General features: G+C 50.3%; 1 protein-coding gene across 1 annotated transcript; it reads left to right on the plus strand.

Annotated features, from left to right (window-relative positions):
• Positions 1 to 9,954: 9,954 nt before the first annotated feature.
• IL17D (interleukin 17D) lies at positions 9,955 to 15,649 on the plus strand. Its single transcript, XM_008573664.1, has 2 exons — positions 9,955 to 10,032; positions 13,847 to 15,649. Exons 1-2 carry the CDS (start codon positions 9,955 to 9,957, stop codon positions 14,216 to 14,218), a joined length of 450 nt encoding a protein of 149 aa, XP_008571886.1. The 3' UTR covers positions 14,219 to 15,649.
• The last annotated feature ends 3,310 nt before the right edge of the window (positions 15,650 to 18,959 follow it).

Here is an 18,959-nt window from a genome sequence, read left to right on the forward strand (position 1 = left end):
GTGGGGGGCGTGGGGACGGTGTGTGGTGCGGTGTGTGGTGCGGCGTGAGGGTGTGGGGACGGTGCGTGCGTGGTGGCAGGTGCGCTGCGGAGGGAGCAGGGCCTGGCCGGGGCTGTGGTGAGCAGCGCGCAGAGGGAAAGGCCTGCAGGAGGGCTGTGCTGTGTTGAGGGCGGCGGACAGCCCCGTGCACGCGCGCGTGTGAGGAAGGCTCCCGTCAGGGTGGTTGGGAGGGCAGAGAGCGCAACGCTTCCCGCGGAGGCCGCGGCAGTGAGGAGGGCACCGATGCTGATGTGGACTGTGGACGGTGGGGAGGAGGTAGAGGTGGCCGGGTTAGCGGTGACAGTGCACGTGGGGCTGAGGGCGTGGGGCGTGCAGGCCGTCTGGGTCCAGGCTGCAGTCCACACCGCTGCATGATTCCGTGTGCAGCGCATCCGGGCTTCCCCCGCGCCTCCACCCGCTGCGGGACGGGCAGGGATTTTCTTTCTCATCACCAACGGAACCCAAGGGTGCCCTGTCCCTACACCCGGGGCCTCCCCGGCCCGCCGCCCCGCCTCGCGCGTCCCGCCGTTCGTCCCGGGGCGCCTTTCTCTGCTTTCTCTCGCGCTTCCGCCATTCCCAGGACCAAAAGCGTGGGCTTATTTAATGATAGTAGTCTTCTTCCTGCAAGCTCACGTTACGCCTTTGACGAACCAAGTGGGATTAAAGGAACTCGGAAAATCTCCCAAGACAACAGTCTGGCTTCTCCGGCAGGAGCCGCCGTCTCTGCGTCTTCCTGTAACAAACTCTCATCTCTCCGGAGAAATCGAGGCCTCCCCACGGGCGGGGGAGGAACGCACCGTGCGGCGTTTCACGTCGTCCTCTTCCGCGAGCCTCCCATACTCCTGGCTAGGACGGTTGGTGGTATTTAAGCAAAATGGGGGGACAATTAGGAGCGACTGTTTGGGGAGGAAATAATGAGCTTCGTGTTGGGACTGTTGATTTTTGCCTTCCTGAGAGGCGCACAGGTGACAGGCGGGCCAGCCGCGGAGGCGGGCGTCGGAGCTCAGGTGACAGCAGGGCTGGAGGACAAGCTGGGAGTTAGCTGGAGTGCTGCACTTAGCGGTTACACCGAGTTGCCCTGGTTGTAGACTGACACCTGTGTCTCCCCAGGCGGCATCCAAGAGCGGCAGGGAGGACGAGTGGCCCGGGTCTGGGGTGTTGGATCTGCCCACGGGTGGAACCCTAGTGCCAGGTGGTCCCAGGAGCAGGAGCTACAGCTGTGCTTAACGTGCCATGTACGCCTCCTTCTCGTTAGTGAGCAGCTGCGATGCGATTGCTCCCCACGAGCAAGCGGAGGCCGGGCCGCGAGCACGCGCTGAAGGAAGGACCGAGCTTATGGGCCGGCCCGGGCCAGGACTCCGGGCTGTTGGCTGCGAAAGCCGGCCCCGCCGCCTCCTGCCCGGAGACCGCCTCGCGTGCCCCTCCCCCCGGTCCCTTCTCACCACCTCCCGAGTGACGGGGAAGATTCAAAAACGCGGGACGGGGCCAGTGCAGAGCGTCTTGTGAAAGAGGTGCTGTGCACGGACAGGCTGGGTTTGTTAGCGGGTTTCCGAGGGCCCTGGGTGGCCTGGGTGGGAGAGTGCTTGCCGCAGGCCGCGAGCTAAGGCTCAGGGAGTTATTGTTAGAGGCAGAATAGTCACAGAGAACCCCGCGAAAGACGGCTAGGGAGACGGACTGCAGGTCAGAAGTTCTGACGGGCACAAAAAGGATCACTGTAGGTGAATAAGGTGGGTTTTAAAATAGACTTCTGGAATATCAGGTGGCTTTTCCTATCTTTGGGGGAGAGATGAGTCATTCAGTAAGTGTTGGGACAACTGAGTCGCCAGCGGGAAAGAATACAATTGGATATCATTCCTATGTGAAAATAAATTCCAGATGATTCGAAAATTTACATGTAAAACATAAAACCAGAAAAACACAAGCAACTTTATTTATAATCTTGGAGTGGAGGAGGCCTGTTTAGCAGCTCACAGTCCCCAAAGTCATAAAAGACAACATTGAGAAATGCAGTTACATATGATATGCCATTTCTTCTTGGCAAAATAAAATAAGAAAAATACAAGGGCAAACCAAGAAAAAGTATTTGCCACCCATGTCACAAAGGGCTCGTTTCCTGAAGAGCTCCTACAAACCAGTAAGGAAAAGACCAACAACGTAATGGAAAGAAGAGCACAGATCAGGAACCGTTCCCAGGGAAGGAAGGGCAGGTGACTCCAGTGCTTGACACATGGAGAAATGCTCACTTCAGGCATAATAAGTGAAATACATGTTACAACTATACTGAGAAAGCGTGCTTTCGGGCCGGCCCGGTCGCGCACTGCTATAGTGCGCCGCTTGGGAAGTGCGGTGGCGCTCCCGCCGAGGGTTCGGATCCCACATACAGACCGGCCGCCTCACTGGCTGAGCGAGGGGCGGGAGCAACACCAAGGGTTGCGATCCCGTTGCCGGTCCCGGTCCGGTACGGGTGCGACACTGAGGGTTGCGATCCGTTGCCAGACTCGTATAACTTCGTATAATTCTGCCTAGACCCTGTGAAGCTTCCTCTTCTTTAAAGCCGTAGAGAACTTGGTCTAACTTGCTACCTATTGGGAGATGTTTAGATGGCTCCCAATCCCTTGCTGTATCATAGCAGTGAACCATATCCTTGCACACTTGTCATTTGGCACATGGGCAAGTGTGTCTGGAGGAGGAGTACTTATAAGTGGGATTGCTCAGTCTAAGGGCATGTGAATATAAAATTTTGATAATACTCAATTGCCCTCCACAAAAGCTATGCCAATTCACATGCCTCTACTGTATAAAAATGGCTTTTTCCCTCACATAACCTGATGCATACCAAAAAAAGAAAAAAGAAAGCATGCTTTCTTTTTTCTTTTTTTGGTATGCATCAGGTTATGTGAGGGAAAAAGCCATTTTTATACAGTAGAGGCATGTGAATTGGCATAGCTTTTGTGGAGGGCAATTGAGTATTATCAAAATTTTATATTCACATGCCCTTAGACTGAGCAATCCCACTTATAAGTACTCCTCCTCCAGACACACTTGCCCATGTGCCAAATGACAAGTGTGCAAGGATATGGTTCACTGCTATGATACAGCAAGGGATTGGGAGCCATCTAAACATCTCCCAATAGGTAGCAAGTTAGACCAAGTTCTCTACGGCTTTAAAGAAGAGGAAGCTTCACAGGGTCTAGGCAGATCAATCAGTTGCCATCATAAAGGGGGAAAAGGTGTGTATAGCATGCTGCCATTTCTGTGTTAAAAGAATATATGACCTAACATGCATATGACAAATGATATTTTAGATGTCTACATATATGCACACATACTTATGGGGTTATCATGGCATCTCTTATAAGGGGGTCTGGAAGGCTGGGGACAGGGTTGGGGAGGAGACCTACTTTTCACTCATATCTTTTGAATCTTCTGCCATGTGCATATATTCGTTATTTCAAAGATGTTTTGAGGGGTTTTTTTTGTCCTTTTTTTTGAGGGGGGGGGACCGGCCACACCACGCTCAGCCAGTGAGCGCACCGGCCATCCCTATATAGAATCCGAACAGCGCTGCTGCGCTCCCAGCGCTGCACTCTCCCAAGTGCGCCACAGGCTTGAGTTTCAAATTAAGAGCAGAGAAGGAAATTCCCCAGCCGTGAGGAAAAAGCAGATACTAAGGAAATGAAGCTTCAGCACATCACAACAGCCTGGGACATACTGAGAGCGTTGGTGCAAAGGGAACTGTTTGCTCTGAAAGGCTGTCAGGCTTAAGAAGAGGCACTATAAATGTCTGGATGGGATTTTCAGAGCCCCTATGATTCCATGGCTGGGCTGTGATATCAATGAGGAGCCCAGGCCTGGAGATTAAGGAAGTGGCTCCAGGTGACAGACAGGAAATGGTAGAGCCAGGATCCAGCCATGGACCTCTCTCATTCTGTCTAGCCCATGCTCCTGCCCAATGTGCTGTTAGAAAACCAACATTCAACTTCCAGAATGTAAAAATACTTACTCATTTACTTTGTGGCATAATGTTTATTTCCCTTTAGCTTTAAAAACAAAAATGCCAGAAATAAAATCAATTTGATTGCTCAGTAAATGTTTTTAAAGCCAGATCGCTATATTAATATATTGTAAGAAAACTGAGGTTTATTAAGGTTTAAAGATACACATTATTCGTTTATGATAAAACCCCAAAGATAAACACCTACAGTACTCTAAATAATTGTTAACTGTTTATATTTTTCAATTTTTGGTAATAGTCTAAAGATAACTTTTCTCTAGGATATGAATAATGCACAATAATTTATTTTTAGGCTTTATTTGTTACTTTTTTATATAACTTTTTTCCTCCAGGGAATTTGAGAGACCACACCTAAATTTATTTTGCCATAAACAGCTCCATGGGTTGCAGTAACAAGGGAGTAAAGGGAAAGAAAAACAAAGAAATAGAACCAGGAGGAAAGGAGATGGGGAGGACTGGGGTGAGGGGTGTCGAGTGACTTAAACATTGGCCCAGTGGGCTGGTGCAGGTGGGGGGATGCTCTGGTAAGCGGTGCCTGTGTAGGCGCCCAGGCTGGAGTAAATTGAGTATTTTCCTATGGAAACTCAAGTTACCGGAACTTTCAGCTGGTGGCTTTTGGGAAGAGGATAAATCAGAAGAAAATAAGTTCCTCTCAGGTATTTTGTTTGAAAAGCACACAGCAGCAGTGTTTGGACACACACTTGTAATAGCGAGGGACTGGAAGTCATCTGCACCAGTATGTCCACCAGCAGGCAGCTAGTTAGATAAAATGCTATACAGCTGCGAAGAACAAGGCCGCTCCAAAGGTGCCTAAGGATGTCTCCTGCTTCCCTCCTGCTTCCTGTGCAGTGGCGACTGTGGCCAACAGGGGGCAGCACCACGCTGGCGTCCCCTTCCTGGGGACTAGTTGCTCCGGTTCCCAATCCGTGTGGTCTGTGCAGTTTTTTTTTTTTTTTTCCTTTTTGTCTTTTTTCGTGACCGGCAACGGATCGCAACCCTCAGTGTCGCGCCCATACCGGACCGGGACCGGCAACCGGATTGCAACCCTCGGCGTTGCACCCACACCTCGCTCAGCCAGTGAGTGGCCGGTCTATATGTGGGATCCGAACCCTCCCCGGGAGCACCTCGGCGCTCCCAAGCGGCGCACTGTAGCAGTGCACCACCGGGCCGGCCCAAGGTCTGTGCAGTTTGGGGGCAGGGGTTCTTTTCTTTTTTTATAATGCATTTCCTTAGTAAGTTCACTTTTCTCTCAGTCCCTGCTTCAAACCTATGAATTATTCTACTGTCTTTATACAAACTAACCTTTCTGTCTTCAAGGAATGTCTATATTCTAATTCTCGTGTATTTATAATATCTCTGTTAGCCCAGGTGCTGTGTCCTTTCTGCACCGTCTTATATTGGTAGTGTCCCGTTAAGAAACAGAGCCGGAGAAGGGACGAGAGAGAGAGAAAGGCTGTAACCGAAGAGTGGCCGCCCCCTGGCTGGAAGCATGTCTGGCTGTGTGTGGGGGGCGCTGGGGGAGGGGGGGTAATGTTCTTCGAAATTCAGTGTTGTAGAAAAGGAGACACTCATTGACTAAAGCAGTTTATTTAAGAAGTGTTGGTATTTTCCCCAAAAAATATTTTTATGGAAAAGTGACCTTGAGTTGACCAAAGTACTGCACAGACTTTTTTCCTCCCCTCTGAGCTTCTCAAAATACCGGAGGCTCTACTGCGCCTATCACTGTTTCACAGAGCAAAAATAAAAGCATTGTCAGGGAGCATTGTCATGGGATTAAAGTTTCTTGTTCTGAAAATAGACGTTCGTTTTGCTTTGATAGCTATTTTCTCTAACCACCCGGGTTTTACTCAAGCATTCTTATAGTGGCCAGGGACAGAGATAAGATTTCATTCCATCAGCACCTCTTTCAGAGTTCCTCACCTGAATAAAATATGTGTGCCCTTAATGCCAACAGAAGCATTTGGGCAGGTCCAGGAAGTTCCTCACATGCCATGAAGTGGAATTCATCGTGTCTGTCTTCCAGAAATGACACATGAAAAACTTGGAGGAGGGCAGTGAGTGCATTGCTCACTAGATTACTAAGAGGTCAGAGAGAAAGTGATCTACCAAGAACTCTTCTGGAATTAAAGCAAGAGTCTAGGCTCAAGTCGTGATAGTGATTATTCCTCATGGCCCATGTAGGTGACAGCTGATTCATTTGGGGTCAGGTGGGCTCCACGCTTGTGCACACAGGCACCCCCACCGTGGCAAGGACACACACATCAAAGGCGGCTCTGGACCCAGACTCTGCAGCTTCCACTGGACAGATAGGGAAGCCATCCCTGGGCATGAGTCATGTTTTTCCTTTGAAGAGATGTTTCCCAGCTGCATGGAATGGAACGTGTGACATTTGCCATGACAAAAGAATAAACCCTTTGAGAAATTTGGGCACTTTCATTTCTGTTTCTCTCTTTCCCTCTGCAAAACTTTTTTTTCCTGAATTATTTTCCATATTCTTTTCCAAAGTGTTAATCTCTCTCTCCTCTCTCCTGGTCTCCCAGATGAACAGATTTTACAAGGAATAAATCCTGGTTGTAGCTTTGCCACTTACCAAGTGCCCGTTTAGTTACTAAACACCCACAAACTGCACAGCCATATCTGTTAGTATCATGTGGCTCACACAGCTCGGCTGTGCAGGACAGTGCAGGCAGCTGGGCTGACCCAGGTGACCTGGGAGACTTTGGACAGCCCCTGTCAGTGCCTCAGTTTCCTCATGGAGGGAGAGGAGAGGGCGGGCAGGTTGTGCCCTTTTGCTCCTGGCAGCCCTGAGCAGGCTTAGTAGCAGAGAGCCAGGTTTGTTCTGGAGCCTGCCTCACTGGCTCAGCTTCAGGCCTGACCTTGATGCCAAGTTCAGGATCACACCAAAGTCAATCTCAGTCCCCAGATGGGGCAGTACTGACCCCTAGCTCTCCTTGGCCAGGTGAAGCCCATGGGGATCTGTGCTGGCTCAGACCTCACTGCCATCTGAGGCTGATTTTTCCATGTCCTCTTTCATGAGAAATGCACCACATGTTTTCTTGCAAGGGCCAGAAAAGCATTTTTCAGTGCTTCTTGGCAGCACACGTTGAAGCTCTTTGGCTCCCTTGGGCCTTAGCGAATGGAAGGAGGGTGGAGCTGACAGGCCTGCTGGCCACGGCTTCCCAGCAGAGGAAAACTGTTTGTGGTCTTCAGTGTCCCCAATTACTCCCTGGTCAGCCAACAGGGTCCTGCTATCCCTGGCCCTGCAGCCCAGTCCTTTCCCCAACAGTCTCATAACCATTCCCCCTCCTGGCTGCAGTACTTGTTCCAAAGGGAAAACGAGAGATTGGGAGGTTAATATAAACCTGTCTTATGACTCATGTACTTCTCTTAAATGTAAAAGCTAAACGGCCTATACCGGGGCTGTCCATTAGAATTATCTGGGGAGCTTTAAAAAAATACCAACACTCTGGTCCCATCCCAGAGCAGTTAATTTAGAATTTCTGGGGATGGGGGACTGCATCACAGTTTTTTAAAAGCTCATTTATGTGCCTCCAATGAAGAACAACTAAGATCCTAAAGCCATCCAGTTGGCAATGCTAATTGCTTGTTGGGTTAATAATGATCTTCTGCATTAATTAGACTTAGCAGTGTAGGAAAGTCCTGGGCTGGTATGGTCATGAAATTCAAGTGCACCTGGGAAAATGGAGTTGTCCAATTGTTTGCCATCAGTGGCAGTCAGTATACACATCGTTAACCAATGACTACCTTTTAGAGATATTGCCCAACCTTCGTATTGAGTATGCAGCCGGGAATGGGTTTCTGTTGATTCATCTGAATCAGTGATTCCCTGTTTCAATGAGCAAAACAGACTGCTTGGACCGTTGACTTGCAGGGCTTCTGACTCGGTGGGTGGTGTGAAGTCTGAGAACCTGAATTTTTAACAAGAGCCCCACATGGTTCTGATGCAGGTGGACTGAAAGCCACATTTTGGAAATCTTGTTTATGCTGCCTTCTTATCTCCTGCAAAGATAGTGTTTCCAAAGGAATCACAGCTCTTGGGAAGGGAGCTGCTCCTCCCGCAGCATTCCCAGAGGGCTGCCAAGTGGCTTGGTATTCCCATGGTTTTAAAATGTCTTGAGTGATAAATAAAATAAAACGTGCTGGTATCTGGCAGAGTGAGTCCGCTCCCTCCTTCTTCTACAAAATTGTCTTGATTATTCTTGACCCTTTTTCTCTCTTTGACTTTTAGAGTCAGCTTGCCAAATTCTCAGAGAAATCTTACTGGGATTTCAGTTGAAATTGCACTGACTTTATAGATTAATTTGGGGGAATTTTCCATGACCTTACAGACTCGATGTATTCCAAGTGTCTTCTAAGCATAAAACATCGGTGAAAGTGTCACATTATCAGTCCTGACACCAGGAAGCTCAGGCAAGTAACCTGGTCATCAAATCCATCTCTTTCACTTTACAAAGAACCAGGCAGGGGGGAATAATTTGCACAAGGTCACTGGTTGGGGACTAAGTTGGACCAAGTCAACTTCCTCCCGCCTTTTTAAGGAAATCTGCTGGGGGAACTCTTCCACCTTCAGATCTGGTGAACCATGCTACTGAGCCGTCTTGTCTCCACTGCCACGTTTCAGGACTTGCTGGCTTCCAGTCAGGATCAGAGAAGGTGTCTCCCCACACTTTGTTCCTGGGGTTGGGGTCTTTCATGTACTGTGAAAGAAACAATCATACTTGGCCTTTGCTACTTTGGAATTAATTTCATGTTTTCCAAATCGGAGGGCAAGCCAAATCGAGGAGCTTGTATCAGTAAATGCCCAGCTATGCTTGGGTACCAGACAGAGAGCACATCAGGTGGCCTGTCCTCCCCGGCATGCCCTCATCGTTTTCCCAGCTCAGCTTGGAGTGCTGTGGATTGTTTCCTACCACGTCCGGGCCCAGGGTCAGCGCTCTTTTTCTGTCTGTGCATTCCTCTGGAGAGGTTTCCTCACCTCTAATCGGGGACGAGGCGTCTTTTGTTCTTGGATTAAGCCGCCAGCTGTCCCTCACTCAAGCCAAGCTGCAGCCGCGGGGACACTTCTGAGATCCCGTGGGAGGGGACAGCTTGGTGTGTTGGAGGCAGGTACCTGTGCTGGTACAAGGCCGCAGGCAGGGCCCCTCCTCAGCCGCCTTGCCGGGTTTGGTAACGGGAGAGGTTCCCACTGGCGTTTCCTGCTCTTCCCTTTCCGTGGCAGCTTTCTTTAACCAAAAAGCACTGCTAGCTGATGACTTCTCTGGCGGGAGGGACTCTAGCTGCGCCTGCCCGGCTGCACCGGGGCCGGGCTTTTCGCGAGACCTCTTCCATGCCCCGCCCTCGTGCTGCCAGGAACTTCTCTCGTCTCTCAGGGGCAGCGACCCGGGCGGCGGGCTGCGGTGCGTGTCGTGTCCCTGCCCCCAGTAGCATTTCTACTGTAAGAGAAACCACCTGGTCCTAACACTACACTCTGAAAACCGCCCATCTGCCTGCCTCTTATATGTCCTGCGGCCCAGGCGACCTGGGGAAGGACGGGGTCTCTGTGTCACAGGCCTCAGCCCACAGGTGTCCCTGCGCTGGTGGAAGTGTCCGCCCCAGCCGCTGCAGGGCGGGGGTGGACGTCTTTACCATCAGGCATCCTGTCGACTGTCGGTTCCACCTGCAAAAGATCAGGGCTCTGGTCGTCCCTGAAGACCCACAGGATGAGGAGGCCTAACTTGCCACCTGCATTCCAGCCACAGAAGGACAGATCCCAGATGATTAGAGTCGAAAGGGACCATCGATGCCCTCAGATAACATCACGTTACGGATGAGGGAACTGAGTCAAGAGGCCCCTGCACTGCCCCCGGCCCCTGTCATTTCTGCCCCATGCTGCCATCAGGATGGCCTTGCGTGGGTCCCTGGATGCAGAACGCCAGCCCCGGGCTCCTCAGCAGATCTCCATCCTGCTGCATGTGCATGTGAGCACACGCCCACACTTTCACACACACTCATACTCAGCTCGCTCACATTCACACGCTCCACTCACGCTGACACGCTCACACATGCCTGCTCACATGCTCACGAGCCCACATGTTCACACATACACTTGCACTCACACATCACTCCAGCCAGAGTGGGGTGGTGGGCTTTCTGGCCGAGGTGCATATTGCTGCTTTCTGCTTGGACTCCCTCACCCTCACTTACTTAGTAACCTCCTCTCTGACGCCCCTGGGGCAGTGTCTATGTACCGGGCACCACAGGGTGCTGGTGACCCTGGCCTGTCTTGCTTGCCCACTCCGGGAGGGCAGTGGCCACATGGTAGTGGACGCCTCCACAGGAGCTTCAGGATGCACCCAGTTAGTGCTCACCCGTCCCGCCACTGCCTGGTTCGAGGGCGCTCAGCAACCTCCTTGGTACTCGGCAGTTTTCATCAGTGTGCACATCTCTAAAAGATAAGGACTCTGTTCAACAAAACCACAGTAGCACGGACACACCTCGAGTTAGATTGGAGATAACATAAATCCTAACTGGGTAGGGTTAATACTACCTTATTATCGAGTTCTGTGTTAAGTCAGGTTCAAACTTCCCTGACTGTCCCATAAGTGATTTTTTTAACTTAAACATTTTTTTTCTTTTTTTTGTTTTATTTTTAACTCTTCACCTTGAAATCATTTCAGACTAACAAGGAATTCACATCTACCCTACCCAGGTTCCCCAAATGTCAACATCGTAAGTCAGAAGGATCATGATCAAGACATGAATATTGAAATGATACAATCATCCAATCCACAGAGTAAAGCAAAGTTTCCTGCCAGGGGCCAACCCAGCTCACCCATGGCCTCAGGTGGTCAGCTGTTTTCTGGAATGTCCCTCAGTTTGGGTCTGATGCATTTTTTAAGTGACCATATAAATTGACCATCTAGATGGAGACATTGGGAGTGAGAGGGGCTTAGGGCCAGCGCCTGGGGTCTGTGTCCCTCTGATCAGGTCCCTTCTCTCTTGTGTTTCTCCTGGAACACAACTCCGTGGAGTTTCCCTGTGTTCTGTATTTTCTGGGTCACATTCTCACTGTGTTGCTTACCACGTCCCTCCATCCCTACATTTCCTGTAAACTGGCTCCTCAGCTTCAAGTCCAGCCCCCTCAGGCCTTTCCCAACCTTCCTGGCCCCTGGGACCCACCAGCCCTGGCAGCCTCCACAAGCTTCTCGCCCTCAACAGTGGGAGTGCCCTTGGTGTCCTCTGCCTCTATTTGTTCTCCCTCCACATGCTCTCCTGAATTATCTTCTTTAACCACTGTCTATGCTAATGATTCAAAACTCCCTCCTGGGCTCCAGACCACCTAAACCCTGTATTTGAGGGATCTTCCCAAAATTCCATCTGATCAGGTCCTTTCCCTTTTTAACATCCTTCCACTGCCTTCAGGGTCAAATCTGAATTTATGATTGTGAATGTGAGGCCTTCACCCTCCAGCCTCTCCGGTCTCTCCAGCCTCTCCAGCCTCTTGCTTCCTGACTGTGACACGTCCCCTTGGCCCTATGCCTTGACTTCTGCCCCAGATGCCCTTTCTGTCTTCTTCACCTGGATAAATCTTCCCAGGAAGGATTCCTCACTGCCATAGGCAGGTGGTCTCTCTGTGTTTATTTCTACACTTACCCCTCATAGTGAGTCCTTGGGTAGGAGATAGGTGTTTATAGGTCTCTATAGCCGCGCTACCTGAGAGAGCATTCAGATTTTGTTGGATAAATGTTAAGCATGATTGGAGATACCATAAATCCTAACTATGTAGGATTTCCTTTTTCCTTCACATGTTAAATTAGGGCCTTACACTGACCTCAGGGTATGAGGACAGGAAGCCAATGCTGTCTGGGCTCCAACCCCAGCTCACCAGCTCTTGAGCACTGCATCTGGGAAAGCGTGCTGCCAGTCAAAGCAGGGCCCTCACCCTTCCCCTCCGGGGAGACAGACCACATGGAGCCCACATGTCATGAGAACATGGAGAAAGAGGAGGTTGAGTTTGACTGGGGACATTTGAAAACTCTTATGGTAATGACTTGAATTGGATCTTAGAATGTGGTGAGACTTCACTGGGTTGATATGGGCATTGGGAAGAGGGTGTCCTGAGCCAAGCCTGGCTGTGGGGCATGCAGGACATCCCACCTGAGCTGCCTGGGGTGGAGGACACATGAGGGAGGAGACGGTGACAGGGCTGCAGAAAAAGCAGGTAGGAAGAACCAAACATAGAGGCCTTAGAAGGCAAAGCAAAGGAGTACGGGGCTTTTCCTGATGTGAATCCCGCAGTCACAAAAACAAGGGTGTGCTGGGAACCTGGGGCTCAGTACACCTGAGAGGCAGGACAAGGCCCCACAGAGGAGCCGACAGCGTTGGAAATGTGAGGGCGGGCGCTTCCTCAGTCCTGCGAGGGTGCAGCTCATGCTTCACAAGCCCCTGCCAGCAGAGCTGAGGCTCCTGGTGTGGAGATTTCACCCATGCGTGAGCACACACTTGCTGTCCTGATAATGGCCAACGTGAGCCAGGGTGACAGCGCACGCACACCTCAGGTTCCGGCTTTGGAAACTTTCAGGCACATTTCCTTTTGTTTCTCATGGAGCTCAGAGACCCCATTGGGTTCCTCCCAGGCTGGCGTGTTGTGGGCCTGCAATGTGTGTTGGTTGCTTGAGAGGTCAGAGAGGCCATGGCTGTGGTTCTGAGATTTTAGGGTCTCTAGAGTCCCACCCCAGAAGAAGGAGATCCTCAGAAGAGGATTGCTTGTGTTTTAAAAGGGCAGATGAATGGAAATGAGAAGTGGGGTCATGGCCGTCCCATGAGAAATGGAGACAATGCTTTCCTCTGCAAGGGGACATTCTGAGGGGTTCTGGGTTCCTTTAAGGACCTGCCGGCTTTGTGGGGGGTGTGCAAGTTGGCATGGAGAGGGCAGGGGGTGCTTTTGCCTCCTCCCAGGGAGCTGCCTGGCCCTGCCATGCTCCCGCCCTCCCCCTGCCTCCAGCACTGTGGTCTGTTCTGGAGGTGTTGACACTTGGTTCTTAGCATCTGACCAGAAAAAAGGGAGACTTGGAGGAGGATAAAATTGATCAACTTTAAGCCATCATTCACTTTTCAAATATCCCAGGCTGGCCAGTCCCGCCCTCCCACAGTGCAGCTTGGGCCCCTTCACAGAGGAAGGCACGACCCTGACAGACAGATGGACACGACCTGCCTTGTGGCCTTCTGCACGGGTGTCCCACAGCTGCCTTTGCTTGTGGCTCTGTGGCCAGTTGGCTAGTGTGTCTCCTCCTGGCACACAGGCCAGCCTTCCTCACCTGTCCTGGAGACCAGCATGGGCAGCCATCCCGGCAGACATGGCCCCATCTGGGGCTGCAGAACCTGGCGGCTGGAGACCGTATGGGGCCAGTCACAGAGGTGGCCCCTAAGGGCTGGAGTTCCAGGCCCCAGGCACAGTGTCTCCATGTCTTGTTCCATTCTAGTGGACACCTGTGCTCACCTGTCAGTGCACATGCAGGTGGCATATTTTATTTTTCTACTTACACTAGTGCAGACTCTGGCAGTAGTTTTAGGGACTGGCCCAACGACAGCTGTCCACGCTGTCTTCACCATTTAAAATGTAAGGAAGTTCTGTGGTCTGTGTTGGCTCGGGCCCTCGGTGGACACTGGGATAGGATGAAAGGCAGGCCCACGCTTTCCTCGTTCCACTCAGCAGTGATCTAACAGCTTATTCACTCCGCACTTCCTGGTCTCTGGCGCAAACCTCCTTTAGAAGCGGTCCCTTCTCTGCAGCAGTGGGCCCCGCTGTCCCCGGAGCACGCCCCAACCCTGCTCTCTCCCTGCAGAATCTCCTACGACCCAGCGCGGTTCCCCCGCTACCTGCCCGAGGCCTACTGCCTGTGCCGCGGCTGCCTGACCGGGCTGTTCGGCGAGGAGGACCTGCGCTTCCGCAGCGCCCCGGTCTACATGCCCGCCGCTGTGCTGCGCCGCACCCCGGCCTGCGTGGGCGGCCGCGCCGTCTACACCGAGCACTACGTCACCATCGCGGTGGGCTGCACCTGCGTCCCCCAGCAGGACAAGGACGCGCACAGCATCAACTCCAGCATCGACAAGCAGGGTGCCAAGCTCCTGCTCGGCCCCAACGGCGAGCCGGCCCGCCCCTGAGGCCGTGTCGCGGGGCCCTGTCCCCGGAGTGCGTCTGCGGGGCCCGGGGCGGCTGTCGGCCCCGTGGGAAGAGAGCGAACTGAGACCCGGGCGGGAGCAGCAGGCGGGTCCCGAGGCTTACAGGCCGCAGGGACGGAGTCGCGGACAGCTGCGGGGACAGGCGGGCCCGGCCCCGCGTGTGGCCGCCTGGGAGCTGCGGGGTGCTGGGCGGCCCCACGGCAGGTGCCCCAGAGAGGGGATAGACATATGCTTAAAACAATTCCTAGGAAAGTGCAGAGAGGCTGTACACCTGCTTTTTTACTCAACTGTTTCGAATTAGGGCAGAAACTATTTTTTACATCAGCGAGTTAAAGCGACCATATTAGAAAATTTTACTTGCCCTACACGCCATTTCTGAACATTCAGTCTTCACTTCCTCTGGTAGGACTTTTTAGAAGCGTGACTGGAATCCTCAGACACGCTCTTCTGAGCCGGACGGCGCAGGGTCGCTGCGTCAGCCTCTAGCGGTGGCTGAGGACGGTGCGGTGGACGCTCGACCCTCCACCCAGGGTCTCCGCAAGCCCAGATGGACCGCGAGGATGCACAGGAGGCGCACAGGACCCCAGAACGAGCTGAGAATTCCAGGAACCTCAAACTCGCTTTTATTCATGAGTACGTGGATGGTCTCAGACTTACACAATTTACATTTGTTTTTTCACTTTTGAAAGTCAATGGGGCCAATTTGTGGATACGAGGTGGTGAGATAAGATGACAGGTGGAATACATCTTATCTCCAGTTCGCAGGAAGAATCCCAGCAAGTATTGGCTTATTAGTTTTAAGGGCTCGAGGATTGGGCCAAATAGGAGAAAGTGGACCAAATCAGACTTTCCAGAGGTCAACGTCGAGGCCTCTTTTTCTCCATACTGCAATGTGAGCTAAAGCCTTCCTCTTTAGGTTGAAAATCTGTCCTTAACACAATTATTTGTAAAAGGTAGAAGTGCTTTTTTTTTTTTTTTAATCATTAAAACTGTTATAAATGAAGAATACGTTAGCTATGTGCATTTCTCTCTGGATTCTGCTTGGATGGGCTGGACTGGTTTTTAGAGGTAACAATATGTTAACCGAGGTCGTCTTAACTTTATGGCTGAGGTTTAAATTAATCAAGATTTGATTTGCCCATAGAAAGATCATCTAGTCATGTGAAGTCCATCTCTTTGATCTTTTGTGACATCCTCATCCAAGACCAAGAAGTGCCTTTCATTTGTGTGTGTTTCACTTCCAAGCATCAACGTCTGCTGAAATAACAGAACACTGGCTTCCCTACGCCATCATCCATCAGTCACTCAGAGAACTTTCAACTCCTACTAAACAGTAGCAAAAATTGTGCATGAAAAACACATCACTCAGCAAAATCCAGATTGTTCAAATAAAAAATTGAAAATTGAAAGCAATAACTGGTTAGTTCTGTAGAGTTTGGGAAATTTTACTTCCCTGTTCAATCTCTGGAGGAAAACAAATGGTACCCCTGCTGGTGGTATGTCTAGAATACACTCTTGTCCAGAGACAGGAGGTTTAGAGCAACGACCCCCAAAATCCATAAATTGAAAAGAAAAACTGCCTTTCAAACCAGCCATTTGGCTAATTGTTTGTCATCACTACTGTTGTGTGAACATTTTCCAGGCCACTCCCCAAATGTAAATAGTGCAAGCATCAGAGGAGGGTGGACTCAGGAGAGTCAACTATTTGCCTGGGGGAAATATCACTGTTTTATTCATTGTATTAATGGCTAGTTTAACAACCTCAGCTTGTTAAAATGTGGCACATTCCCAGTAGAAGAAATTAGCTTTCCATTCTAAAGTCTAGAAAGGCAACATTGATGTGTGTTTTTTTCTCTGAATGGAATATTCATCCATTTAGTAAATACCTATTGAGCACCTGCCTGGTTCCAGTCACCGAGCTCCTGGGAGACAACTTTGGACAAGGTGCAAACTTAAGCAAATAAAATGCACTAGCAGCCAGCACAGAACTAGGCTGACCCACACCAGGTCCTCACGCCCAGGAAGTGCTGCCTGGCCAATCCGCTCCTTTGCCTCACTCAGCTACGTCTTCTTCACTGGTTAATGAGGTTGCAGCGCCCGCCTCGCAGAGTCCGTCTGAGGATCAAATGCTGTTAGTAAAGCACCTGGCAGTGCCTGGAAACACATTGGCCCCAGTCATTTATAAGCTGCATTTAAATATCAAGCTAAGCCTTCTGACTTAATGTTGATTGCTTTAGCAGCTACTGTCATTTAGAAGTGACTCTTTTTGTATAAAAGATAAGTTTAAAATGAAATCTGTAGGACCTTCACTTGGCAGCAACCAACAGATATACTATGTTGAAATTAGAGGTGGTGACGCTGTTTCAATGAATAGAGTTTACTGAGACAGAATTTGGTTCTCTTGTTAAAACTAAAGGCTTGGGGGGGTTGGTGTTGTGTTTTATCAAACAAACAAGGACATTTGCTGGCTAGAGAAATTATGCCAAAGCCCTTGCCCCTCCCACCCCCACCCCCACCCTGTCCCCAGTCCCACATGGCTTCTCACCTGGTGCAGGAGCTGCGGGGCTCCCTCCACCGTCCACTCCCGGGCTCTGCACATTTCAGGACTTCTCCTCCCAGGAAACTGCCAGACTGTGTGTTTGCTTCAAATAAATTCTATCTTGAGGATTCTGTGGCAACCCTTGGAATGGAGGTACTTGGCTGGTTAGTGAAGATTTTTTCAGCTAGGATGCTTGTTCTATAAAAATGGATTCATCTGGAAATAGCAATCCAAAAACATTCTGCAAATACCAACAGTTGCACATTCAGGGGCTGGTTACCCACACTTCTCCTTTTGTGGCATCTCTTTCAGCTGGGCAAAGGGAGTAAAATAGTAATTTTTAGTAACTGGCTCCAGCTCTGATTTGAGAAAGGAATGGACAGGGGAGGAGTACGGAGTTCCCGTCTGAAATGGGGTGATCTGCTCTGGTTGTCCGGGTGCCCCTCACCCCCAAACACAGCTGAATATTCACAGGAAACTGAAATTATTACCCTGTCATTCCCACTCATGGGATGACTACTTGGTCTCAGTGCAAATCGCTGAATCAGGAAGGACTCACAAAGATGTCTGCTAAATTATTCTTTCCAGCCTCTGAAGGCCTTTGGTGAAGGGTGAGAGGCGAGGCAGCCCCAAGAGAGCTTGTGAAGTTTGGGCCACGGCCATGGCCACGAGGAGCACAGACCCACCAGGGCATCCACTTCCTCAACCTTCTCCCCAGCGCCTCCAGGGAACACACCAGGCATAAGAAGTGTTTTTACAGGTAGAACTGCAGACCTTTTATGAAATCCAGAAGTGGATCATATATAAACACAGATTTGCTAAAATCAAAATCATGTGGGGGGATGGGGGAGGGGCAAAGCCATGAACACACGTTGGCTGTTTACTAAATAAAATGCCCACCTGGTCTCATGAGCCTCCTCCCTTAAGATCTGCCTCAAGTTTTCATGAGTCATGCCGTTTTCCTCCCTCCTCCACCCCCCATGAAGAAATAAGGTTTCTCTTCACCTAAATGCTACATTTACAGGACAACTAAAATGCTGTTATTTTCAGGCTGCTACTCTCCCACAACTCCGAAATCAAGCATTACATTTCTATACATAATTTGTTACTGGCCTAGGTAATTTTTAGCAAACCGATTCATAAGGAAATAATTAGGTAGGGGGTGTTTTTTAAAGAACAATCATTTATTGAACACTTAACGTGCCAGGTGCTGGTACACGGATAAAAATATGAATGACTCATAAACAGTGATTTTTAAAGAAAATTAAAGTGTCCAGAAGTATGACTGCAGTAGAAAAGAGCATGTCTCCCTGGTATCCTAAGCATGACTTCCTCCCAGAGAGAAAGTGTTAATTTTTTTGGAACGTTTTTATTTTTAAATGATTGTAGATTCCCACGAAATTGCAAAAATACTAGAGCGGTCTTATATACCCTTTACCCAATTTCCCCCGTGGTAACATCTTACATAACTATAGTACAATGTCACAACCAGGAAACTGACACCAGTACAACCCACAGACCCCATTCAGAGTTCACCAGTTTTACACGCACTCATTTTTGTGTGTTTAATCCTGTGTAATGCTGTACACCTGTAGATTCATGAACCCACCACCACAGAAGACACACAACATGCCAGTACCACAGAGACCTCCCCATGTGGCCGCATCCATCCCCCTCACCCCATCCCACACTGACCCCTGCCAACCACCATCCTCCATTCAAGAATGTCCTCATATGACTGGAAACATATAGGATGCGACCTTTGGGGGTGGTTGTTCTCACTCAGCAGGCTGCCCCTGAGATCCATCCAGTTTGTGTGCATCGATCGTCTGTTCCTGTGGGTTGCTACATAGTCTTCAGCGGTATGAATGTATGATGAGTATTTTTTGAACACTAAGCATCTAGCACACTCCAGGCTCCTTGGTTTTGGTTGTGGTCTTTGCTTTACAGGTGGCACTTTCATTTTCTCAGGCAGTTCAGAAGGAGGGTACTGAGACTGGGCCACATGCAGGGGGCATGTGGGCTACATTCCTGTCATCCCTCAGAACTAAGGAGGAGAAACCCAAGAGGTGCTCAGCCACTAGCTCCTTGGACTATGAATTTATTCTGTGGAGGCCAGTCATGTCTCCTAGGGGGGCCGGAGCAGATCAGGAGCCCCTCGGGGGGCCGAAGCAGATCGGGGGC

Source organism: Galeopterus variegatus, unplaced genomic scaffold (genome assembly GCF_000696425.1).
Source record: "Galeopterus variegatus unplaced genomic scaffold, G_variegatus-3.0.2 Scaffold948, whole genome shotgun sequence".
In the NCBI taxonomy this organism is placed as follows: Eukaryota; Metazoa; Chordata; class Mammalia; order Dermoptera; family Cynocephalidae; genus Galeopterus; species Galeopterus variegatus.

Coding starts and splice junctions, on each gene's coding strand:
- IL17D (XM_008573664.1), top strand. CDS start 9,955: ATGGCCTTGCGTGGGTCCCTGGATGCAGAACGCCAGCCCCGGGCTCCT. Junction 10,033..13,846: donor CCATCCTGCTGCATGTGCAT/GTGAGCACACGC, acceptor CCTTCTCTGCAG/CAGTGGGCCCCGCTGTCCCC.